The 27767-nt window shown below is 39.5% G+C and overlaps 1 protein-coding gene across 2 annotated transcripts in view; it reads right to left on the bottom strand.

The window, feature by feature from the left end:
- The window catches only part of SRGAP1 (SLIT-ROBO Rho GTPase activating protein 1), a gene marked incomplete at both ends in the record, with an annotated part of 142434 nt that overhangs the window by 42480 nt on the left and 72187 nt on the right, over positions 1-27767 (bottom strand). For both annotated transcript variants that reach the window (XM_080358401.1, XM_080358402.1), the window contains 5 exons: positions 4486-4614; positions 5003-5185; positions 15535-15597; positions 24003-24165; positions 26493-26688. In XM_080358401.1, coding sequence (XP_080214527.1) covers positions 4486-4614; positions 5003-5185; positions 15535-15597; positions 24003-24165; positions 26493-26688 — 734 coding nt within the window. The remainder of the gene's footprint in view (positions 1-4485; positions 4615-5002; positions 5186-15534; positions 15598-24002; positions 24166-26492; positions 26689-27767) is intronic.

Here is a 27767-nt window from a genome sequence, read left to right as displayed (position 1 = left end):
TTTTGGCTCTAGAGGATTAGTCTGAGTAGCAAAAGAAAGTTTATTCATTTACAATTAGAGACATATGGGTTTCTGATGCAGATTTTTGCAAGTTGGAATACAAGCTTGCAGCCTTTATGCTGTGACAGTACCAAGAACTTTATTGTTTAACCCTTAATCTACTCAGTAACTGTCACCTGCCCATTAATGGAAGCCACGGCCATCTTCTGCAGGTGATGACAGCTGGACAGGGTGACAAATACGGCCTCTCAGCCATGAACAAGGGTTCATCAAGCGAAGCAGAATATCCTGCCAGACTCAGCCATTTTCTTGCAATGCCAACACAGCAAACAAGAACTAAAGCCAGATCCTGAACTAATGCCTTATCACCACTGGCTCTTTGAATGGAATTCAAAATGCCTGAATTTGGAATTTTGCTTTAACTATTTAAGTAAGAATAGGTATGAGTAAAGTTATTTTTTTTATAAAGGCAAAAATAAGCATTCATTAGACATCATAGCTCTTACTTCTGCCAGCCTACAGTTCACTTTCTCCAAAATTTGGAGACAAAGATAATTTCAACTGGGGAATGGCTCTGTCACAACAGCAACTCATGGCTACTCAGAAAGACAGTACTGCTTTAATTTGCTAGTACTAGTGATGGTTTAGAAAGAGAGTTGTCTGTAACGGAGGTGGGAGTTTAGTTTTTTGTTTGTTACTAAGAGTAAAAATTTAATGAATTGCCGATAAACTGCTGCCCCCATCACATCCTGTCCGACCAGGTTTAGAAAAAAAAATGACTAACCTTTGTGGTGTTGCAAAAATGTACATTCGTGTGCAGATACACACACACGTGCCTGTATACAAGACTTTCAGGAAAAATCTGTGGCTTGGAGAAGGATTTGTAAAGTTCAAGCAAGAAACCCCACTGTCAACCAAAATAAATATGAATCTTCGAGGTTCACTCATCAGCACACCACGGATGCAGCTGCATGGCTAATGAAATCTGCTATCAATCTGTGGGCCAGAGAGATGAGAACTCGGTGCAACAAGATACGAAGATGAGAAATGAGAAAATGAAATCATAGATTACAAGTTTTATTGCATTTCGGGATTCATAAAGACTTTTGGTTGGGCAAAGTGGAGGGAGATGAGTGATGCATTTGGAATATGTGTGAGAAATTAATTTTGTAATTTGCATTCTATTCTTATCTGGAATTAAATCTGAAGCAGTCTCAAGAGCATTTACTGTCTTTATTGCACCCCAGAGTATATTTAGGCTTGAACAAAATAAACTGCAGTGCTTAGCACGGAGCTCCAATCAAACAGCCGAACTACTTTTCATTTCATTTCAGGAATAATAATAAAATTCTAATGCCAATGGAAAGAGAAATTAATAAAAAAAGTCTTAACCTCTGAATAAGTCACTTGCTAATCTTCCTGTTACACGGACATCAATATTCAAATCGAAGGGATCTGGCTGCACATATCATATTTATGAGAACTTATGTAACAAATACTGTGAGCTTCACACACTCTAGCCTAGTTTTAAACTTGGTTCTATGAATGATTAACAAAGAACCTTTACAGAATACATTAAGATCATAAGAGCTAAATGTTCCCTAACTTCCTAACCATCCAAAGCATGCAGACTGCAATTAGAGATTCAGAATCTCCACTCTAAGAAAGACCAAGACATTAATATTTTATTTATTCCAGCAGCAGAACTACAGTCAAATTGTTTTGATCACTATTTCCTAGCATTTATCTTCAGATCATATGAGTGCACGGTAAGTCTGAAAAAAAGGTCCCTGCATTCCTCTTATACCCAGATAAATCTAATAAACTCAATTACATGGAAATCTTCAAGTAAATGAGTAACAGTATGTGCCATGTGGACAGATGTTGGTACTAAGAGTCAGATTAGCAGGAGTCTGTACTCTGAAACCCACAATCTCAAAAAAAAATTCTACATATGAGATAAAGCTTATTTTATTCAGCAAAACAAGTAGTCTTGACTACCTTTTTACAAGGCACAAATAAACAAAACTAATCCTGTCCTTTCCTTGAACTAGATCCTACTTATAATCAGCAGAGAAGAAATATTTAACAGAAAATTCAAATTCCTCTAGTACAGTATGCAGGGAACAGAAATATTCTGTGCCTTTCAAATCCTGTTTATCCCTCTACTTTTTTGCAAATGTTGGTCTCAATCCTCAGGTTTCTAAATGCATTAAAACATCCAGCTAAGACTCCAGCAATATCTTTATCTTGCTTTTATCGCAAGAGCTGAAGATGAACAACAAATCATCATTTTAAGTCAGAAGCCTTGAGCTTTGTTGATGAAATGAAGGAGTTGAACAGTTCAGACTGAGTTCAGCTGAGGAACTGCAATTTAGGATTTTCCACATGAGCTTCACAAATGGAAAATGCAGTAGAATCCAAATGAAAGAACTATATTTTTTTTGTAAGAAAAAATTATATCCCACAAGCCTCCCCAATCTTGTTACCAAAAAAAATGTATATATTGAACAGTTTGCTGCATTCCATCATCTATTTATCCAGTTTTTATCAGACATATTTTTTTCAGTAACACAGGAAAACATTCAGTTCTATTTACGGGCAACAGCAACAGCTTGGGGAGTTCTAAATCTCTTCCATGTTAACTGGAATTCAGACATAGAGGAGAAGTAGCCCCTTCTATATAGGCAAGAGAGAGTTCAGGCAAGCACAGAAAGTCAGGCAGGCACACAGGGACAAGGAGAGAGGGCAAAGAATGAAACAGCCACTGCTGCTCTGAAAATTCAGAACCGTACCATGACATTAATAGATTTACAAAATGAAATAGTCTGGATGGTTGCAACATATGGCCAGTGGGAAGCATGTCACACATTGCAATGATATAACCCCAAAATCTTGCCAAGACTCTTGCATTACAAGAAGTGTTTCCTTTGTCAAGTAGTAAACACTCTGTCCAGATACCAATGCTTTCACAGTGTATTATGATTAAATACAAATGTCTGAAAGACACTTCATTTAAACAAGCTCACTATCGGATTAAATTGGCTCTGAAGCAAATTCTGGTTGCACATGTTTACAGCCTGCTCTTACAAAACAGTGATGAAAAGGACAGTTAAGTTTTCCATTTAAATTCCTTAGGGAAGAGTCATTTCTAAGGCCATTTTGCCAAAAGAATGTTATTGTCTCCATTGGTCCACAGTTTGGAAAAGGCCATGCAAAGTAGGTATCATTTTCCTGCATTACTAAATATTGTAAAATGAGAGAGCTCTAGTCTTTATGGTTATGTAAATATCTTTACAAATGCTAACTCCAAAGAGTTTGGTCTTTGTGTATGTATGTACATAGAGCTTCACTTCTCTTCCCCTTGCAACTCTGACACTCAGTATTCAGAAAACATTCAGTAAAATGCATATATGAGGCTATTTTAGTCCATTCATCTCAAGAAGGCATTTTTCACCTTCTCTATCAAGCTTTGCTTCTCCAGACGGTAGAAATAAGAAACCTCTTGTCAAATGCTGCATTAATTTATCCTATATTACAAACCAGAGCTCAGCTGGCTTATCTTTGTGATGAACATCCCACCAGAAATGACTGTACGTGAATGTTACTTACTATTGTAAATAACAAATGCTATTGTTGCAGTAGAAAGCATATTCCAATATCTAGGATTTCATATGGGCCACAGAGGCATAGTCACTGACTTACTTAACACTGCATTATTAGTTAATGAATGTTCTTGAACTGTGTTTGCTGTCTCCAAATTTTCTCTATCAGACATGTGGTCATTTTACAAAGAGAGTGGGACATGGTAAGTGTGGGATGCTCCCTCCATATTATCTAAGAATGTCAATAATACAGGTTCTGGAGACCAAATGCTGGTACAAGTCAATATCAGTGTAAAACCTCATTCTCCAGTGATATTCTCACAGGAATAACATAATGGAAATCAGTAAAAATGCTGTTCACAGTATAAAGTATGGGATTGACTGTGTCTGTTCTGCAAACTTCATGAAATTAGAATAAAAAGCAGTGTATATTTGATTCAATGACTAAATGAATGAAACTAAATGATTTTGAAGACACAGAGGAAATGCCTTCTTTTGAGTCAAGTACCGTTATTAGATGCCCACTTAAGAGGCTTACTTTGTAAAAAATATCTGTACCCCAGAAATCCTTTTATAGTACAAAATGGAAATGCCTACCTTTTTTTGTGTTATTTCTGTCGTATTTTCTCTTGCCACATGGGGAGAAATCATAACGTTCTAACTTTAAAGGCACTTTATTTTGTGAAATATAAAGATGAAGGGAAAATCTGCTGATTATACCACACAATATTATAAATTATAAGCATATTGTAGGCAACCCATAAGACTAATGTATTCCCTTTGAAAATGAAAAAAAAATAAATTCCTGAACAGAATAAACATGAAAACAAATGTGCTAATACAACAGAATAAACGTGAAAACAAATGTGCCAATACTCACATCAATTAAATCCGAAAGGTCGTGAATGTAATACTTGAAAACAGAAGCATTGGTTGCTTCAAGGGTGAGTAGATATTCATTACGGGCCTTAATAGATTTCAGCTTGTTTTCGGAATATTTTGCTTGACGCTAGGAAAAAGATTGTATATTAATGTATTTGAATTACTTCTCTTCTGGTAGGCAGCAAAATGGTAACAATTCAAGCACACCTTCCTATTAACAAGAAAGAATCTTAGCTGCCAGCCTGTTATACATATATCAAACGTAATACAAAGTAATAACTTAGTATTTTCTTTCCAATGTGACAAACCATACAGTAAGAATTATACTAGGAACAAAGTATTCCCCTCTCTGAACTGCAATTAAGTCAAGTTATTTATGACCCACTGCTAGTTTATTATGTGTACCTTGTTTAATTTTAACTCCCAGCTGGACTTCTCTGTCTAATATCATGCTAAAGAACGCCACAAATGCACCGAATTTACTTCAAATGAAGTTAAGTAAAAGGACTATTTACTTTTTCCTTCATTTTTTCAATCTTTTTCACAGAGCTCCGTCTCTGGTGCCTTTCTTCTAGTCGAATATGAAAAACAGGGTCCCCTGACCTTCCAATTTGTTTTTCTTCTTGCTTCTCTGCCTCCTTCAGTTTGCTTTCTGCACTGATGCTCTCTGCATGATACATGTGGTATGTTTTCATCACCTGCAAAAGACAAGAGTGAAAACAGAGTTAGGAGAAAATGAAAATACAAAGGTATCTATGAAAAATCACAGGGCCTTTGAGTTCGCTTATGAACACGGACCTTGAATAAGCTTCTTTGCCAACAGAGACAGAGCATTTCTCTTTTCTGATGTATTTAACACTATGCCAATAGGGACACTGTGAGTCTATTGGCCTTGCTGATACACCTGACTTTCAATGAGGCCTTCAGATGATGTCCAAACTGCCAGCATTCACTTTAAAGAAACAGGTATTCATATATCTAAAATTCTATATGTTAGGAATGCTTTACTAATCACTATAAATAAAGAGAAAGGAGATGGAGTTGTAATATAAGCTTGTGAAACCATCTCTCATCCTGCCTCATGTCTGCTCAGAAGGGTCTTGTATCACAGAAACATTTTGGTAGGCAACAGGGCAACAAGCTACCAAACATTTCAGTCAAAATTGTGTAGAAAATTTGGGGGGGATTTTTTTTTTTCATCGCTCTGATAGGAAAGAGAAAAATCCATCTTACTAAACTTCAGGATTCCTGTCTTTGAATGAAAGCATGAAATAATGAGCAATAAAACAATCTATGTCAGTGCCACATCTATCTGACTTCGTCGGGGCTAAGTGAACAGCTCAGTTGTGGACACTGAATGTTTGAAAGCAGAAGGACCCATTTAGCATGGAGGAAAGGGTAAGGAAGCAGAGGCAACGGGAAGGAAGCAGAAGCAACGGGAAGCTTTGGTCTGGGAGCACATCCCCGGCCAGCGGGACAGCTGTCCATGGCCTGGAAAGACACAGCTCCCAACTGTGCAGCCAGCAGATCAGGGGTGACCTAAACCCAGATGAGAGCCGGAGGACTCCCCTGACAAACAAGTTGTCAAGATGCTTTCCCCATAGCCCCCTAGGTAATACCATTATCTTACCCCTACACAAATGCTGGCTCTTCAGACGAGAGGGCCTGGGCTGCCAGCCTGTAAATACGTGCTGCACCGACCACAAAGAGGGAGAGAGGCTAGTTCAGCCCAGTCCTCCCTTTCTCCTTCAAGCAAGAAAAGCCTCAGCTTGAGTGCTGTGAAGTGGGCAGCAAGCAACCACAAGCCACCCACCTCTGCTGGGGAGGGCTGTCTCTGCCCATCTCCAGCACAGAAAGCACTTTTCACCTTCCCCAGCCTTTTTTTTTTCCTTTGTTTTTTTTTGTTGTCTTAAGTTTCAAGCAAGGAACAAAGCATGAAGGCATCCTCGGGCGGATAGAGGCCTCCCCTCTTCTTCACAGGATGCCAAAGTGCTCTCTGCAGCAGATGTTATCTTTGGGTCGAGGCCATGCAAGCCACTCACATCTCCTCAAAGGACCCAGCCAGGGAGGAATCAAATGAGCTGTTCCTCCCTCAGCAAAGCTTTGTGTGACCCACGGAGCGGACAGATTAGTTTGGGGAGCTGCCATGTTCCCTAGGGAGAAGAGTACTTTTTGTAACTGAGTAGTTAGGCCAACCTAAGGAACATCTATTGAGTGACAACATTGGGGATGCTAAAGCTAACTAGTGCAAATCTGCTGCAGCGTGGATAAACAAAACTCAACTGCATGCCATGTCAGGTGATGGCTGAACAGATGCATATTTAAAGTCTTATGCAACAGAAATAAGGAAGCTTTTAGAGAGCTGAATTTTTGCATAACCATGTATGCTACACATATGTTATACACCTTAACTATGCATGTCACTGTTTTATACTGATGGCATGCTGTTGATACAACTGAAATAGTTTTGATATGAACAATGAAACAGGCAACTCTTCACCAGCTTCCTGTAGTAACATAAAACAGTTGGAGGCACCCATCAAAAACAGCGGCCCTTTTTTTATTTTTAAAAACACATGTTTACAGCTCTCTGCTGGAAAAATCCAAACTGCCCAAAGCAGGGCTTAGTGTTATTACTGCTGTTGTCATTTGATAGCACAGTCACGTTCCAAGGCCTGACCAGAGCAGAGCTCCTTGTCCCAGCACTGCCTACATCTGCTGGAACAGCCACTGCCCCAGTAGCTCAGTGTCTACATGGATGAAGAAAAACCCAAAGATGAACAAAGCCAGTCTGGGAAGAGAAGGCAAGCCTGCAGAGCCGACATCTGCACAGTTCCCAGCTTAACCAAGCAGCAGGTTCAGCCCCCTGTACCCTGCCTTGTTACTAAAGGCATTCCTAAAGTTGTCAATAATCTGTGCCCAGATAGTCTAACTCACACAGCCACATGGAAAGAATTACTGCAAAGAGAAGTAATGAGCTTCTTAAAGAAGTGATTTATAAAACAAACCAGAGAAGCACAGAAAGTGTTATGGGTCTATTAAAAACTATGGGAAAAATGAAATGAAAACCAAGGTGGTGCCCCTCTCTCATGGCCTTTTTACTCAATTTTTGAGTGCTCTTTTACAGAAGTCTACAGGTGTTTGCTTTTGTTTATTATCTTTTGTCCTGAGTCAGCTGCACAGACTTTTTAGTTGGTGGGACAAGGCTAACTCACATGTCTTTCCATCTAAGAAAGCTAGTTTCTTTAATACTCTCCCAGTTTTTCTGCCTGCAGAGGGAACAATAATAATACCTCAGAGATTCCTAACAGCACATCTCAAAGCATCTGACTGAAGTGGTGAAGCAAGGATTTGTTCTGCTTGACAAGAGCAATAAGCACTGCAGTTTTTGAAGCATTTTTTCCGAGTGCCATGTAGACCAGCGGACTGGACGTAAATGTCTTTCTGCTGCGGCTGTGACGTTCCAGCTTGCCTCCTTGTTGAGTGAAGGAGCAGAAGTGCATCACTACCAGCTCTCACCAAGAGGCTCAGACACCTCCACACTGACTCCTCTAACCTCCCATCCCCGAAGAGGACTTCTCCCTCTCACTGCCTGCTTACAGCACATGCTGCCAAGTCCAGAGTGTCTCACTCTACACTAACTGAAAGTCTTGTGTGAGAACTACATGGAATTCATCGTCTCTATGGGGAATCAAAATGTCTACTTAAAATCCATGTTCTCACAACAATCTCTGCACAAGTTCTTGGTACAAATTATTCCTAAGATAACTACGTTTGAAAAAGAAGCCCTCCCTTTGGCAGTATTCACAAAGCTGGAAAACAGTCAAAGTCTGTCTTACCAAAGCCACACAGGCTTAGAAATCCATACAGACTATGTACAGAGTGGTGATCAGCCCATGCATTTGACTCCTGTTCAGCTGATGTTGATAGTACTGCTTATCTCATGCACTAGTGACATCATTATTTTGCAGGCCTGTGGGGAAAGCTGACAGCTCCAGCCTTTTTCATGATTTGTCAATGTTTTTTAAGAGCTGATATTGCAGCAGCTAAGATTAACTTGAGAAAGCATTAGACAGACACATGGAAAATAAATGGGAACAAGCTAGAGAGTGACTTCCAAGTATTTCAGTGCATGCTTCTTCAAAAAAATTAGAATTTGCATGCTAAGTTGTATATTTGACTCTTTTCCTTAACATAATACCATCTTTTATCCCTGGAGTTTTCAAAAGACTGTTAGATACTGTAAAAGGCAGTAAACAGCTTGCCTAATTCTGGTAAATAGACTTACTGTATGAAGAGTTCTGAGATCCACAGATCTCCAACCTGTGAATACCTAACAGATCCATAGATCTGAAATGCAAATGACAAATAATTGGATGAAACAAGCAATACTGCTTCTGAAATGTCCACCAAACTGTTGAACTGACAGACTACCCTGTGAGAGTATCTATCACTGAACTGACTTTAATTAGTCCCCAAAGTGCTTATTGATCAGCCATCAAGTACGCACTGAAAAGAGAAAGCAAGGTCATAATTTTGCAGATTGCTGAACTGTCATCACGACATATGCTGCAATTCTCCACTGTAGTGAACAAGCACTGTTAAATGCATACTAGTCCCTTTCTAAAATTAAATAGTAAGTTTATCTCCAATTAATTTATCAGGTTTATTCTGCAGATCCAGTGATGTAAAATATATATATTTCTGTCAGATAACTAAGTCAGACTATAAGGAGATGAAAAAGATTATGCTACCCAAACTCTCCCACTTGTAGGTGACAGACTGTTCGCTTAGTGATATGACCATCTTGTTTTGTGTGCCAAATTTTCAGCATCATTCATAAGAGCTCAGCTTAGGGCAGAAGATACCACTTATTACAGGGAAGGACATGTTAGAGTAAACCTTTAGATAATTATTTTACTTAAAAACACAATTGTTATGTGAGCAAATCCACCAACAAGACAGTAATTAGTGTTGGGCTACAAGAGGAAAACATTCCCATAGCAAGGCCCTGGTTTTCCTTTTCTAAATGCATACTTCTTTTCTAGAAAGCTTCTTAACTCAATGTACTAGGACTGAATGCTACAGAGTTAAAATATATCGGAATTACCATGTGTTACCATATGCTTGATTTTTATAATAAAACTGCATAATTAAGAGCTTTCTTATAGTGGTTCTCAGGGAACAGGCATTTAATGAAACAGTAGTTCATCCCTGTTGCAATTACTGTGTTTGAATTATTTCAGAATTGTCTCTGCTAAGTTGTGAGTTCTTATCAGAAGGTGGAGTAGCAAGGGATTCATTAAATCAGGTTAGCTAGCACTTTCTCCAAGAAATAAGTAAAATCTTAAGCCAATTTTACTACATCAGTGGCCTCCAGCAGTTAAATAGGCTCAGTATTAGCTGTTTTCAGCATCCTGTTCGCTTCCAAACCAATCTCTGATGTGGTTCCAGGAACTGTCACTGATATATTACTACCAACACAGAGTCACTGATTTCACCTTCTCAGATCTCTGGTGTGCTATAGGAAATTGGACTTAACTGTTCTATACTGGATCCAGATTCTGTGTTATTTCAACAAAGAAAAAAAGAAAATCTGGCAGCAACTATCTTGAGAAATTAAAGAGCCAAGATTTTTAAAGAGTAAGATAAAGCAATGGAAAATAAAAGTGGCACAGCAGCCCTGTCCTATTTAATATTAAATTGTTTGCTTTGGACTGTCTCTACTTTTTCCATTTTCTGAAAGCCTTAACATCTGTGTTGCTTGTGAGAAGCGTGATGCCAGTAGGAGTAATTTAGAAAGCCAAGTGAAGATGTATTTTTATGATGCACATTACTTTTCTCCACCATTAGTCCTCATTCTTACTACCAGAACAGCTTTATATTTTTAGCAACCTTGTCACCTCACTGTTTCCCCCCCAATGCCTTTTGAATATGCCCTCACCCATAAATAAATCCAGTGAAGACCCCACTCCATTGCAAGAAAAGGCTTTGCCTACCTTCTGTTTCCTACTGTTCCAAATCACTCCGACATTACTGTCATATTCCAGTATTTGATCTAATAATATAAGATACTTTAGCTTTCCAGAAAAACAGAAAAAGAGTTTGACTGGGGAGATCTCTCTGTTGCAAAGAAGATCTATTGTAAAATCAATAATCTGCTGCCTCTTTAAATCAACATGTAAGAAGGTTTCTAAATCTCTCAGTTCAGAAAAAACACCAACCAAAACCTCCCGCAGCTTTGAGTTTGACCTGTAATTGTCAGGAAATAACCCCCTCTCGGTGACTCCAGACAACCAACTGGGCTCCTCTTTCCCTATCCCCACTCACTCAAAATGTATGCCTTGCTCTAGTCTCAACAGCTTAAATCCTTAGGTAAAATGTGGGACTGATTACTAGTCTACATCGGCTGAAAATGTAACAGGGAGAGGAGTAAGAGAGGAATGCAGCAGCTGGGATGCTGCAGACCTGGCAATGCTGAGTGGCTGGCACAGTCAGGGAGAAGCCAGGCATAATTAAAAGTACTCACCACTCATAATTTCATGAACTTGCAAAGGTACAGACTGCAGCTTAGCTATTTAATTGTTTCTAGCATGATGTTTTGAGTCATAATTTAAGAACAAGTGCTTAAAATACTGAGAAATCAAACTGCAGAGTCTTAAAAATGCATTTCACTAGTCATGTGAGTAACATGTAGAAAACATAGGAATATGCCATGTGATGGGTAAGAAAACCTTCTCTATGTAAAAGAGATGGGAAATGAAGTTGTGTCCCTTAAAAAATTCTGATTCTTCCAGGAAAATAAGCCTGGTTTGCTCACTGGTTCTTAGAATATCTTCTGAAGCCTCAGTTCACCTGCTTCTGTTCTTGTTTTTTCGACAATCCTGTACATGATATCTAATTTTAATGAGGATGGCACAAGTCAAAGTCGACACAAGCTAAGCTACTCCCAGGGAGTAAATGAAGACCTATGGTACAAATTTCCTATTTCAAAATTATTCCTAGTAATGAAAACAGGAAAATAAATTCATTATGTAAAGTGTAAGCAAGGAGAAACATCTATTATTAGTGTGCATTTTTAAAGAACAGCAGATACTTAATACTCCACAGTGTCTGGTTTTTGGGTTTTTTTGACATTTCATGACAGTTCTGAGCTTTTTCACATTAAATAAGCAGCCAAAATGCTTTCTAGTTTATCTCTCTCAAAAGGCAGAAGTTCAAGCTTTTGCAAGTTAAAAATATCTTTGAGCAGAAATTTTATTTAATTGAAAATCTTCCATAACCCGCTCTTAGTGGAAGGTAGCATGTCTCTTCAATTCCTTAGTGATTTCTTATTTTCTTCTCTTTAGAACAGTTTCTTCTTTGCAAAGTCTCTGGCACTGCTTATCGACTTGTTTGATCTAAAAAACATCAAAACAAATGCACACAACTCCCTAGCTATAGCAGGTTTCAGATCTGGCCCTATGAACAGGTTAAAAAGGATTTTCTGAGGCAGAAGTGCAAAACTGGATTTTCAGACTCATGATACAGCATTGTCGCTTGAAGAAAAGCCAGTTGTTATTCTGATACTTAGTAGGCTGTGTTAGAACTCATCCATTAAAAATACTCGGACCAACTTCATAGCAAGTCCTTTAAACATCCCATTTATTCTGGATCATTTTGGATAACCTGGCTTCAGGATACCTGGTGCTGGAGAAGTCTGAATGCAGGTGTGGTGAAGCCTTGGGTCTGGCTGGTATCCTAGAGATGGGTGCGTAGAGCCTCTCATCTTCTGAGTTTAAAATAAGCACTTAATCTAGTCCCTGACCCTGTAGCATTATGGAAATCCAGATAAATTATGTCTTAAACTTTGTCTGTGGAGCAAACAACGTGTTTGCTTGAAAGAGTTACTGTGGAGCTGCAGAATTACTGTGTGTGCCTGAACACCTCTGCCTAAAGAACCCGCTTCTCATCGGAGAAGTTCAAGAAGTAACGAATAAAACATGCAGTTTCTTTACATTGACTATACACATGTGCCTCAGCACAAACAATTCTCACTATTTTAGCTCTTAGTGACTTTAATTCTCTTCTCTCATTCTCTTCAACACATTTTTACACACAACTGCTTGTTTTGTATTTCTGGAGGGTGACCTTAATTTACAAACCTTTCTTGTAAGATAAGGAATGATGATAAGAAGTAAACAGATTACTAAACCCTTCTTCACACACACCCTCAGTTCATTAAAAACTCCAATACTTTCCCCTCACTCAAAGTCTTTAGAGATTTTGAAACTCCAAAAAGGCTTCACATTTTAAGAGTTATACCTCATGAATGTTCCATTCCTTTTAAAAAACAAACAAACAAACAAACAAACAAGAGAGCTGAGCAATAAGTAGAGACTTCAATATTATTATATTTTTTGCTGACTCAATATTAATTTGCTTTCTTTTGGACACAAAGATTTATCTCATAATAGTCAGACTGAAATTTGTCTTTCCATAAATCACGGGCAAAGAGGAAGATAACTTCTCCTTTTTGTAAGTGACTGAGAAACACACCTCCCAGGTTTTAAAACTGTAGATACTTGTTCTGGTACAGCCACTGGGATCTTATTCTGTAAACAGTAAATGTCACACAATTAAAAACCTGTGCAGGAGGTTTCCATGTGTCCAGATAGGTTTCTACCTTTATGTGCACAATCACATATGTTACACAGATATGCTGATGATCATTCTAAAGATGCAATCAGTGGAACTTGTGCTGTTCTGCACCATACTGTCACTTTGCTAAGTATTGGTTGCAACTGGCTAAAGATGGGAATCTACTGCTGACCAATTCCTTTGCAGTCAATGAAAGCTGGACAATGGAGTTAATGGTGTAGATCTCCCCATATTAGACTTCCAGTGACTATCACTGGAACTCAGATGGCAAGCTAAGATATTTGTACCTACACTGCAGATGCCTGAACATTAGGTGAAGTAAACTCCATCCAAAAAACCAGCCTGCAACAGCAACCTAATTCAAATTGTTCACATGCTCTGTATTCTAATAACTTCAAAAACTTTTGCAAAAATCTGAACTTCTGAGAAAGTAGTTTGCATTCACTGAAAGCCATGACATATAAGTTAATATCATTAACATACAAGTTAATGTCGCAAGGATGAGCCAGTCTCTTCTTGGTGACACCAATGACAGGACAGGGGGCAATGGGTGCAAACTGGAACATAGGAGGTTCCACTTAAATATGAGAAGAAACTTCTTCTCAGTGAGGGTGACAGACACTGGAACAGGCTGCCCAGGGAGGTTGTGGGGTCTCCTTCTCTGGAGACATTCAAAACCCTCCTGGACACATTCCTGTGTAACCTCATCTAGGTGTTCCTGCTCCGGCAGGGGGACTGGACTAGATGATGTTTTGAGGTTCCCTTCCAATCCCTGACATTCTGTGATCTGAATAAATCTGTAGCCATCAGTGGGAAGATACAGCCCTATTGAGAAGAAAGAGATTGAAAATACCAAAATCCAGTCCTGCAGATTTTCACTGTTGATTCAGCAAAGTATTTCATCACATTCTTCACTCTTCTCCTACCCTGGGAGCAGGGACACTAATCCCGCACCTCACCAGGCACTGACTGTATTTTCAGGGCTTACTCACCACTGAAGCCCCACTAGTGCAATGGCTCCTCCAGCCATTGGTCCCAGCAGCTGTGTGAAGTGCCTGCGGCTGCCACTGCTGTGCAGAAGCTGATCCCAGCACACTGCCCTGACTACAGGCTTGAGCCAACAGAGTTTTGCAGTATTACATCCTACAAAATCAGTGGTGATTTCAGGAAAAAGAGAGCCCCAAAGAAAAGCCCCCCTGCTCCGCCACCAGGAAAAAATTTAAGTAGGTGTTAGGAATCCATGTCCATAACTACAAACCAAGAGAACCCAGGACAGTGAGACACGTCTATATTTGTTTGGATCTTATTTTTGCCACCTAAGTTGTTGAGTTCAAATGTTCTTCAACCCATCCACTGATGGGTGCACATTTTACCTAAGTTAAAAGAAAAACTGACAAGATGCATAAAAGTAAAGTTTGACTGACCTCTCGTTGAGGAGACCTGGTCTGTGATATCTTCCTAAACTTCCTTAACATCACAAATTGTTTCTTGATATAGATATTGTGGTTTTTTTTTTTCTGGTCCCCCAAATCTTGAGGACAGAGAACGGAACAGTCTAGAGACTGTTATGCAGGGTACTGGAGCATAGAAGTTTCAGTTCTTCCAGACAGAAGGAAGAATTTTAATGTACAACTTCCTCAACCCTCAAGAATCAATAGACTTTTGTAAGGGGTGGATATTACCAGTTCCTCTTCATTGTATATCTATGTTTAAAACAAAGAGTAATTCCTGTTTTGTTCTTTCTCAGAACATATCCCCTCAAAAATATTTTGGGAAACATTTTTTGGGTAGACAAGACCTCATCCTCTACTAACAAGTTGTATAGATGATTTTCAAAGAGGAAAAGAAGTTCAGACCTACCTTGTCTCAGATTTTCTAAAGGGTTAGCAGCAGCTTGCCAGAAAGCTTAGTGTGTTTTTTTCTTGACCTCTCTGAATAGTATGAAAAACCTACACAACACTCTGTTTTTCTTTTAATTATGTACTTATTCCAGATCGAGAGAGGGAAGGGCACATAAGTAACATTTACTATTTTTACTCAGTGCAGCCCATGAGTCAAACCAAGCAGATGGCAGCATGGACGAAACAAGGCAGAAAAGGAAGAACCTTTGCTCTGGCAAGCTCTGAGTAGAAATGCCTTGCTAATAATCAACAAAACTTACAATAAACTGGCTTAGTATAGTCTGGAGGGAAAAAGAGTTGAAACTAAAGAGTAATCCTGAAAGCATTAGCATATGTATTATAAACAACTGAGTAGCTTTTCCAAAAGAGATAATTCAGACTGTGTAAAAAGACAAAAACAAGCATCATCTCCACTGGGGGGTAACTTGCTAGATAAAGGGACACTTAAAACTTATAGAAGAAGTCTGATATAGAAGAAGATAAAGTAAATAAGTGACAGTACTTACTGTGTAAAGCTCATTAAGAACTTTCATTAAGTCTTCATGAAGCTGAAATGCAATCTCTTTGCTCTGTAATTAAAAAGAAATAATTAGAAAAAGACATGCAAAACATGCAACATGCATTTGCTTCTTTATATTCATACTCATTGTTCACCCTAGATAGTGAATGCAATATTGCTTGCAAAGACACTGTTCTGACAGAATTACAGTGAACTAAAATAATGATGCAGAGGTACACAGATAACACCTGGACAGAAAACTTCTAAAAGGAAACCCAGAAGTAATTTGAGAGATTTTCCCATGAAGCATCAGGACATTAGGTGCCAACAGAAAGGCTGAAGTTCAGGATTAATGTTATACACCTTTTTAATGGAACAAACTGTGTACTGTTTTACAACTGCTATGATATATACAAAAACTAAGCCATGTGGAATGTGATATTCTAGAGGGACATCCCGCCCAGTTTTACACCTAGAATAGTCTTTGTCTCTCAGCACATGCAACTATCCAAATATTTATGCAAGAAATAATTGGGCCTCCTCTTTGAAACAGATACTCAACTGCATAATATTCCACAGACTGGGCTGCTGAAACAGCTTTGTTTAGCTTTTCTGGACGGTGTCTTTACTTTCGTTCTGACCCAGAAAAAAAGAAATGCTTAGCACTAGTTATTAAAGAAAGCAAGTATGTCAAAACAAGAGTATTTAATTGGAGTCTCATTCAAATATATTCCTTTGTTAGTTGTCCATAGCAGTTCAATCGGATGAAAATTGTGGCAACTGTGCCAGAGTTGAAGGCATTTGTACCATGAGCTTTGGAAAACAGCTGTAGAATAGAGCTATGGGACCTGGCAAACCGCCTGGCTACATCTCTTCTGCGATGCTCAGCATTGTAATATCCAGGCTGGAAATGTCAGCTTTTCTTTCTGTGAATAAATTGATAATTAGCCCAGCTTCTAAAACTCCAACTTCATGATAGATAATGGCCTAAGCTATGAGAAGTACTTAGTGTTTGTATAGAAGCCAAAGGAACATCCTCAGGGATGACTCATCTCCAGAGCCGCTAACACATACTTGGCCATCACTAAAACACCTGCAGGAATAACGGTTTCTGAATGAGAAGCTTCAGTACAACACCCACATTTGAGGAGGAACCACCCCACACATCCCACCCACTGCGTCTTCCAGGAAGATGCAACAGACACGTACAGTAGCTGGAACAGAAAATGTTGCATTTTTTGCTCCTATTCCTATTGCCACACTCTTAACTCTGAGTAGTATTTTTAGGAACCTGTCATACCACTTATCAATATTCACTCGAATCCTTATATGCAAGATGATTTTTAACCAACAAGAAGGTAGAAACATAAATTAAAAAACACTGCAGTGGAATTCTTGTATTCCCAAGGGCACTGGCTGTAGCAGCTAAGGCACAGTGAGACAGACGCTTTGAAGCACAGTTATACAGAACTACTACAAAAACTTCCCTTTTGCTTATACTTTTCAAAGTCTGGTATTTTTCACAAGGTATGCTCTAATAGCGAAGAAGGCTTATTACTTAAATTTCTTTGCTAATATCAGATTGTTTTAATCTAATACGAAGGATAAAAATTTATATGCAGGGCAGTGCACAGAGTGCTTATAAAGAATTGGAAAAGGATCGCAGATTGGCAAGCTGCTGTAGGGAAACACAGTAAAAGCTTTAGCAAAAATTCTGAATTGCTTTTCATTGCTTTACATTGGCAAGCTGCCCTTAAAAGTCAGCGGCACAGTTCTGACACAGCTTACACATCTTCTCAAAGCTCCATGACATGGAAGCCACCACTATCTCTTGGATAGCTGCTTCTATACTGCTGAATATGAGTATTCTGTTTTTAAAACTGCTTTAGCTGAAAGAAGGACACAACATACAAATAAGATTGCAGACATTAAGACTGGAAGATGAAAGCACATACATGTGGGAAAAAAACATAGATGAACTCCAGCTTCAAGCAATTTATCCCTTTCAAGTGTTGGGCACTATCATCTCAAAGCTGACGGCAACTCAAGCCATACATACAGGAATGTTTTGTGCCTTAGCCTGGCAGCACAAAAGTTTGTTTCAGAAGGTGAGACACAAAACTCCAACTCAGTTTTCTTGTAAGCAAAGCACACAATAGTTCACTGAAAGACATAGCCGACTTTTTTGCTCTTCACTTACACCTCAACACAAACAGACACAGGATGAGTTGAGGATTAGGGGAATTATCACTATTTACAAGGACTCATGTCTTCCCTTTGCCCCTTTAGAGCTTTGTGCAGCACTGAAGCACAAGCAGTCCAGCCCTCAGGATTTACTGGCCACCATGCACGCACAGTCTTTTCTGGGCAGCACATTGGTCAATATTACACTGGAGGGTGAGTGCAAGAGGTGATGACAGAGGAAAGAGGGAAATGTTTTCAGGAAAGGACAATAGGCTCTAAAATGGGAAGTGAAAAATGATCAGCAAAAAGAGTAAAAATTAGGAAGAGACAGCCTGGCAATGCCCCAGGATCACAGACGAATCGTCCTTCCACCAGTTCATCTGGGGAATCCAACCTGAAGAAGGTGCCTGTAGTGAAGGGCAACATGTCAGTTGCTGCCTCTTTCGGATGAAAAATTTTGTAGGAATTGTCCAAGAAAAATCAGGAAATTTGCTTAATCTTTGCAGTATAAAGGGAATTTATTTTCAAGAACCAGAATTTTTTACATTGCCATTTAAGATCAAGAAATACTGACCCAAGCGGCAAGCAATACGGTTTTTACTGTGTAGTACATAGCGTGTTAGAGCGCCAGATAAGAAGAGCCCTTATTTTCAGCGGTTAATGGCCCTCCTATTTCTCTTTTATGCTTCCTATTCCCTGCAGTAGTTCAGCATGTTTGAACAGTGTGCTTCTCCAGGAACCATCCTCAGGGTGGCCAAACAACAGAATGTAAGACACAGCACGTGTTTTCCTGGAGCTGAGAGCTCTAATCAGGCCATTAAAACCTGACAAACAACCACTGAGGTGGTTTTTTTATTCACTATGTCCAAGAGACATGCATTAGTATCTATTAACCAAGAGAACAAATAATATAATAAAAATGTTAGAGCACATGCAAACTCTTGCTAAAAATATTATATATGTTACTAATCTGGTTAAAAACATTAAAAGACAGACGCGTAATTTTTTCATCTGATGGTAGGATAGATCACGCCCATGCAACAGACATATAAGTGTATCCAAACCAGCCTTTCAGTATGTGCTCAAACTTCCAACACACCAGTGGTCCAACTGATGTATCAAGATTTATATTTCTAGATTAATATCTGAGAAACCTGAAATTTTATTCTAAATTAATACCCTTTCATTGACGTCTGTAAGAATTTTTCCAGCCATTTCAGTTAATTGGGCACCCAAACTTTCCTGTTTTGTTTTGTTTCATTTTTTAACTGAAATTTAAGTGTCAGTTCAGCTCTTCCTGGAACTCTTTAGTGTCTGTATTTAGCACACATAATGCTGCTCTCAGTTACATCATTTAGGGAAAATATTCTGTGACTATTGCTTTTAAATGAGTCTGCTGCTGGTCCCTGGGGGAAGTAATTTGCAAACCCTTCTTTTAAGGAGTTTTCATGAGCTGTGGTGACACTGACATAGTCAACTCATAGTAAAATTTTGTCCCAGATTTGCCAGTCTCTAGCTTTGCTATACTTTTAAACCTCTACACGTTTGAGAAAATGATGAAAAAAAATCTCAGTATATGCCACAATCTTCATAAACTCAAATAGATTTGGCAGGTAGTCATATTCCTTGTTAATAGCCAGATTATGGAACTAAAATATTTATTGTGCTTGGCTTCTCCAGCATCTTTTACTGTAAACACTGGAAGATATGTTCATCTTGGCTCATTATGGTTTCTGTCCAAAGAAAATACATGTTTATAAATTATAAATATACAAATCTGCTTAAGGATTTTGTGGGTATGTGTTTATACAGTTGATTATTAATGCGGGGGTAACAAGAATCACTGCATGAAATGTTCTGCATACTACTTCTCCCTTCTGCTTGACATTTTTCCTTATTACTTTATTCTTTAATTGTCCCCATGAGGCCACCTACCCCATCTGCCTGAAGAAACACGCAAGCATGCAAGGTTTGAACTCTGCTACTTTATGTTCGTAATTTTATGTGCAGCACGAAGGCCTGGCATGAACAGCAATCTGTACTGCTTTTATATGCCAGCAACTAAAAAGAAGAAGAGCTTAAGTGCCTATCTGGAAATATGAGGCCTGACATAATGTCATCAGATAAATGCCACAGAATATGTGAACTAGATCCTATCTTTGTCCTGCATTTAGTACATTTAAACAGATGCTGGTTCATGACCCCTGGAAAAAGAATGGCAAAGAGCTCCCGGGAGAATGAAAATAATTAATATCTACACATTAAGTGGGCAAGTCTAGACAGGAAAGCCACGTACAATCAGGTACCTGAATACAATATATTCTGGCCCATCAGAACGTGTAAGGAACAACCAGTTGGGATCATTTCACCAATACAATCCAAATGTTGAGACAGATGTATACATGCACCCAAAAGGAATAACCAGGATGAGGAACAAGAGACAGTGAGACAAAGTCAAGGCAGAAAGACCAAGGGGCACAGATAGACTTCATCACTACATTTCATATAGACCAACACTGGATACTGTACACAAGTTTTACAGAAAAACTAAAGAAAGAGGTTGCTACAGACTCATGACTTTGTGTTCTTTCCCATGTAGGATACACCAGCAGCAGAGGGCACAAACCAGTACTCTACTGGTAAGCATGGCCAGGAAATGAGGAAATGGATTGTTTCATTACTAAAATTCAAGCTGGAGTCAAGAGAGCATGCAAACAATATCCCTCTAGAAAATGTTGGGCTCATGGAAAAGTTTCATTTAAGGATGTACTTGCCCACCAGTGAGGTGGACAAAGGCAGCAAGGGCTACCATTGAGAAGCAGAAAGCAGTCCTGTCTTCTCCCGGGGGAGAGGCGGGGGAGAAAAAAGAGGGAGCAGAAGGAGGCAAGAAGCTCGAGGTGACTTTGCTGTTGTCTCCTGTATCTTGCTGAGACACTTTCCCTTTCAGCAACAGGCAGATTGGGGGTTCAGAGCAGAACAATGAAGACCTGCTCTGGTTACAGACTTGGTGTAATTACTCTCCAGACTTGGAAGTAGAGCTAAAGCACCTCCAAAGATGCAGAAGCTGATGCTGCAAGACCGAGGGAGAACTAAACCAAGATGATAATAGTGACACACAATGCTACTAGGTTAAAAAACTGGTAGATATATAATTAAATGATCTAATTATTGAATATAGAGAAGCTTGATTAGCTGGTATTGAGAATTACTCAGAAAGACATTAAGTGCTCCTATGTGCAACGCTGTGAGAGCCAATGGAGTACAGACACGTCAGATGAGTGTATTTCTTGCTCTTGACCATTGACTGCAGTAAGATATTAAGCGTGCACTTGTCAGTCCTTATTTTTGAAATCCTCATGTTACTACTGTTCTTATTATTTACATCTATTAGTAATAAGAGAGGGAGTACATATTTTACAGAACAGTATGATTGCACTCCAGCATAGAAGTATCTGCAGGATATAGTCTGTCTCTATCTTAATCTGAAATCCGTGAGTAGTGAGCAAATCCCATACGCTTTCATAGGGATGACACCCACTGGGACTGATTATCCTGTTCTCTGACAGAACTTTATTCTAAAACCAGTCTTTTTCAAAAGTAACCCACAGAAAGTGACAGAAATTGGTTAAATATTCTATTCGATGTTCCAACAAATTCCACACCATTTTCTTTAGGGAGAATACAGTCTGGTGGAGGAGAATGTTGGATGTTGTCTTTCTCATTCTACATGCATCTTCTCTTTGCTCCTGTGACCTCCGTCTGCAAGGGGGACTGTAGTACAGGACATGTGTTCTGCACCTTATTTCTTTCTGTTGCCTGGTGGATGTCCATGAAGCATTTCTGAGACACTTTGTGATGAACCTTAGACTGCTCATTCACATCTGACAGCAATTATCACAGAATCATAGAATGGTTTGGGTTGGAATGGACCTTTAAAGACCATGAGGACTGAAGCTGACCATTTGGGCTAAACATAGATGTAGACAGCTTTTGTTCTTCATTGATAAAGCAAGACAACTTGCTAACAGTTTCACTTCCTGCACAGGTGTTGGTTTTCTCTCTGTATAATTCTGTTCACCTCATTTTATAACTCCTTTCCCTTTTCACAGAAGAGAAACTGGAGCTTCATCATCATTCAAGGTATTACCAGTTCTGCAGCTGGGAATTAAAAGCAAATAAATCACCAGCACTCTGCAGCAACCACCACAGCAAGAACTGGAGCTTGGTGGAAATACCAACCTTCTCCAACAGTCCTGACAGACTAAAGTCCTAAAAATACATGCTCAAAATTAATACTGGTGAACGACCACTGCCACATGCTCCTGAAGCTCACCCACACCATGTGGAGGTGTCTCTTGTTTCCTGCCACCCTCCCCTCACATTATTGTGCCTGGCTCAGATCCCTTCACGCAGCCTTTGGTGGCCTTGTTCTGCCCTCAGCCACCAGCTGTTTGATGTGACACCCTCGTGCTGAGTGTCAGCTGGCAAACCCCACTGAAAGGCACAATAGGGCTGCTGAGGACCTGGGCCCCACTAATGTAAGCTCCAGGTTATGCACAGCAGGACTCCCTCAGTTGCCTTTCTCTTCTTTCCCCTGTAAAAGATCCAAGCTAGGAATACAAAACAAACAAACAAACAAACAAAACCACAAGAGCAGCTGCTTGCTCTTCTTCAAGAAGCCATGCTACAAAGAGAAAATTTGAAATGCTGCACGTTCCTGGACATGATATGGAGGAAAGAGACGAGTCTGTCAGGAAGATGTGACAATATGCATCCTATTAATGCACTGAAAACATCCATATACTTTCCTTCTTCTGAGAGGTAAGCTTCAGCAGTCTCCATTAATAAGTTATGAGTGAATAAAGAAGGACACACACTTCTCCATGGCAAACTTTATCTAGATATTTTTCACAGTCCATCTGGAGAGAAGGGAAGGAAAAGCAAGATTTCCAGTGCTAAAGAACAAAACTACACTGAAAGCAAACAGGCTACACTAATAATGCACACCGAGTGAAGAAGAGATTTCTGAGATACGATGTACGCAATTGAAAAACTGTTCCAGATTTAATACTGAAAAATTTCTACTGATCCAAGCAAGTCTGAGATATCTTCACGTAGACAGTACTGCAGCATGCTCAAATTGCTTCTCCCATTCCTTTAAACTTCTATAATAATCTTCCAAATTGCTAAGTGTAGTGGTTTGTGAACTACAGTTTTATGCATCAGACATATCATATGAACAGACCATTACTGATTGAGAAACTATAAATTTCAACTCTATTACTCTTACAGGTTTTAATGCACACCAATAAATTTGATTCATGTTTTCACTTTTTTTTCCTCCAAGTACAATCTGTGCACTCCCCAAGTGATGCATCTCCCCACCCCATGGCTATCTATCTACGATTGTGGTCAGGTATATGTGAAATCAGTTCCCTATTTCAAACATTAATCTAGTACCCTTACCATCATTTAGTCACACACTTGACATTCTTTAACCTTTATTCTTTTTGAACTCTTTGTTGTATGGCGCTTGCCTGCCAGCATCCCACTGTGACTGACGGATTTGCATTTATAATCTATTCTTATTTTGGAACATTATAACAACAACAACTGCAAACACATTACGTAGATCTCAAACTAAGGCTGCCTAGAGTGCTTACTTAGCACAAGAAGGATTTACACATTGTATGTGCTATGAAAACACATAACAGGCACGTACAAAGACAAACATGTACAGAGACAATGCTTACATAACCTAATAGAAGTAGTTACATTACCAAAAGTGTATGTTCATATTTAATATTGTGAAGAAAAGGAAACACTTTTAGGGGCACTGCAACATACACTACAATTTTTATGCCAAGGTACTACAAGGCACATACTTACTTTGGCTTGAATCAGTTTCTCTCATGACAGTCATAAGATACTCCTGTTTTTACAAATAATTAATTAATAAAGCATTACTATTTTGAGAGTCCTAAGCGAAAACTGTTTCCTTTCTGCATGGATAGACAAGCATGCTTTTGAGAGAAGAACAGGTTTTTTTCCCTGTCTTTTGGATATTTGCAACTCAGCTCTTAAGGTCACCAGCATATACAGCAGGTTCCCAGGCATTTCAGCACTAAGGATTTGCTCTGTGAGAACAGTCATGAAGAATTTATACATGTGCTAAAACAGATTTTATGCTACGTGTGCTGAATCTTCTCCTCAAATGCCACCTATTAGGACACTTTTGCCTCCCTCATGCATCTTACAAGCCCGGCTGGAGCACTGCAGGAGACACATTACCTTCTTGAACATTCTGGTGGAGTCTTCGCTTATCTGCATGAATCGCATGATCACGTTGTTCAGGTAGATATCGCTCAATGTTGCATGGTCTTTGCTTTCTCTTCTCACTTGGTTCAGGAGTAAGTACCAGCAATTCACTGGCGATAAGAGGTTCTGGTCTTTCCTAAGGAAAGATACGCATGTATTATGTATAGAAATGAAAAAGTTACATTATTAACACAAATATCTCCTTGCCATTTCTAGTCATAACTTGTTACGTAAAAATGGCTGCTTCTGAACAGTCAACCCGTTCTTGGAATAACTTGGCTTAGGTAAGCTTCAGATCACTCTTTAAGATACATTCTACAAATCCCATGAGGCATGGATGCAAAAATATTAAAAAAGTGTAAGAATTCAGAACACTGCAAGCCACCTGAGCATATAAAAAAATCTGGCCACAAAGCTCACAGTATGGAGTACATGTAAATACTCAAAATCAATAAAGGTCACTGCTGAAAGAGTAACAGTAATTAATTCTTGACATCAGAAATAAACAAGCATTGCAAGAGCATCCCACATCCTTCATGAGCAAAATTGCAGGTCTTGCTGTTTCACTGCAATGGATTTGTATAACTCCTATAAGAGTAGAAGGAAATGTCACAAGCGTACATCTTCTGTGATCAGCATTCATAAATTCATGGCACTCAGAAATAAACTGCTACTGCCAGTCCCAGATGGTTCAATTACAAGACAAACAGCAGGACGGGACTTTCCGCACAGCGGTCCAGTTCTGAATTTCCTTGATAGACTTTTTGCATTCTAGGCCCACTCCAAGCTTGTAACACTGCAAAAAGTGAAATCCCTTCTCATTTCTTTCACACAAAGCAAAATAAAAAATACATGTAGTTCAACAACTGTTTCACAGACAACAAAAAGCTATTTATAAAATTTGCCTTATGATTGTATTGAAATTTTAATTTAAAGTTAGCCTTGCAACTAAGTGCTCAAGAAACTTGCTGCTCTTTTTGTTTTATCTTGTGCAAGGATTCTCCTATAGTCAAAAGGATCAAGCCTGTGAAGATAAAACAGCCAGAGCTGGTGATGAATCAAGGGAGAAACTCCTTCAACTGTTGGTAAATTATTCTAATAATTTGCTATTCCCATGGTTAGAAATACACCTAATTCCTCATCTGCCTGCCTACCTTTAGCTTTCACCTCCAGCATCAAAGCAACAACAAATGATTATCAGACAAAAAGCCTTTTCTTAATCACCAGTGCTTTGCTTTGCTGTGAATCAGAAGTGAGTTAAGGAAATTTCCTCATTTTGTTCGAGATGGAAATCTTAATGGTGCTACTCACAGCAAGGAGCTTCAGGGTTTTCTCAGCCATGGTAGCCACCAGGAGCACCCGTGAAGGTCCATGCTGACCTTCCAGCCTGTGCTGGGGAGAATGGTGGGAACAGCACGGGGACCACCAGTTAAAGTGACTTTTGCTGCAACCTCTTCTCAAAGCAATGAGAGAACGCAGAGCAAAGCCCAAGGCAGGACTCCAGTCACGACCCCTGTGCACATCTGCCACTCCGGATTTAACACATGTTTAAGAATGAGGAAAGATGTTTGTATGCACAAGGCAAAAAGATTTTACCACAAGCTGAACAGATTCCAGGGCTCTCTCTCTCCCTCTCAAGTAGTGACATATGCACACACTGGTTATTTCAGGGAATCATTAAGTCACTTAACTGAATTTTAAGAAATATATGTTATTGCTCTTTGAACTGTGCAAGCTGTATTGGGATTAACCTTTCCTTTGCCAGATGTGTTTGGGAAAGACTTTTCTTCTGAAACAAAAGCTCTATGTATCTCTAGCACATCACTAAGCAGACAGAGGAAAAATATACTTATTTTTCAGTTTTACAAACACAAAATATTGGTTTATACCCCTAAGCATAACATGGCCAGGCAAATGTGTTCATTAATCAGCTCAAGTCAGGAAAATAACCAGATGAGATTCGAAACACTTTTGAAAACATACCGTACACACGTTTTGCCAGATACTACCTGACCACTTTTGTTTTGCACACAAGTTACTCTGCCATGAAAGGGATACATTAAATTGGAAGTAAGGCATAATATTCACATCATCTTCATTTTCAGGAGTAAGGGGGGTCAAGAGGCAGCACAAGTTCACATGCCATGTATTCTGGGTGGTTTAAATTCCATTTGGTAGGTTATGGATAATATGTGTGCAACCTAACTTTTAAGACACTGAAACCACTTGTCAGAAGCTTACATGAATAAGTGTGGAGGGCCAAACCAATAAAATAGTATTTAGGTATCCATCTAACTTCAGCTGCAACGAGAACTGCTATACTGTTAAATATGGGTGGGAATTTTAAATATGCCTTTGAAGCTGAGCTCAACCAGCAGTACCCAACACCAGCAGAAGCAAAGAGCGGCACAGCACTTCAGCAATGGCCAACGTGGGCATGAGGGGGAAGGAAATCTCTCTTACTTGTACTGCTGATGGTCTTTGGTACTTCTTGTTTTTGCCATGAACCTCTCTGCCAGCTTTTCCAGATTTCGGGAATACTCCATCTCTATTTCCGACTTCTTGCGGAAGAAATCCTGCAGATCCTGGAGGAGCTGCACTCTCATTTCAGTCTGCTGCTCCAGGCATTTCTGCTGCTCGATGAGTTGAGCTCGGATCTCTAATGAAAAAAGCACATATCCACTCAGGTCAGTGAAAGCAAATGAGAATTGAGTGTTACCAACCAAAATTACAAACACTCCACAGCGCACTTCAGCCTCCCCAGCTACACCAGCTGGATCTGGATTTCAGGTCCTGCGGTGGGACACAGCAGTGGCAGCTCTCACTTCTGCCACCACATGCTGATGTCCCAGGCCACAGCATCCTCCCACCCGCTGTCTGTCTCACTAAAGGCTCAGGACTCTGCTGGGCTCAGGTAAGCGGAAGACCTGCCTCCCCCTTTCTCTCCCATCTTCTTCCAGGCATGAGCACAACATCTGGCTCAGAGTGATCTCCTTGCAAGAGGTGCTGTGCAACCATTCGAGCAGAAGCTCCTTCTGCTGCCCTGAAAACCAGCAGGCCCAACAAGCATCCTTTGGGCTGGGATCAGCCTGCTGACTGCCAGGTGGACCACACTGGTTGGTATCATCATGTACACCATGGAAACAACCTTGTGATAAACCCTGGAGGCATTTGCTGCAGCTGCCTCATCTCTGCCAGGGAGGGAACTGCTTTACTATACATGCATTCACTAATATTTTATAGCAAATATAGAGGAAAAAGTGTACCTATAGTTAGAGTCAGCTATTTGAAAATGTGCACAAGGTTCCATAGACTGAGGTATATTTATTAATGTAAATCAAAATCATCCAGTTTATAAGGGAATATATGCTCACAGGGATCATCCAGAATAACAAGCTCTTACCACTGTATCGTATGCTGTTTACCATATGCACAACTGCTATGTGCTAGGATTTTTCTTTCTTTCTTTTTTTTTAGCACTTTTATTTCTTGAGTGTTAAGCAGTTAATCACATTCTGGGAACGCTTAGTCTACAAAGATCCCTCTGGTTCTTTTGAGAGGCTGGTTTATTAAAGTTTTGTCAGCTGAGCTGCCCAGGCACACTGTAATTCAACATTGTGGAGTAAACATAGGAATAAACACGTTGTGACCATAATAATGTATGCATTTTTAAACAGTTTCATACTAAAACAAAGACTTATCAATAGGAAAATAATATGCCAGAAGTGGTGTCCATGT

The sequence above is a fragment of the Nesoenas mayeri genome (assembly GCF_963082525.1).
Source record: "Nesoenas mayeri genome assembly, chromosome: 1".
Classification (NCBI taxonomy): Eukaryota; Metazoa; Chordata; class Aves; order Columbiformes; family Columbidae; genus Nesoenas; species Nesoenas mayeri.
Note: the sequence above shows the minus strand (reverse complement) of the source record. Positions and strands in the feature narration are given on the sequence as shown.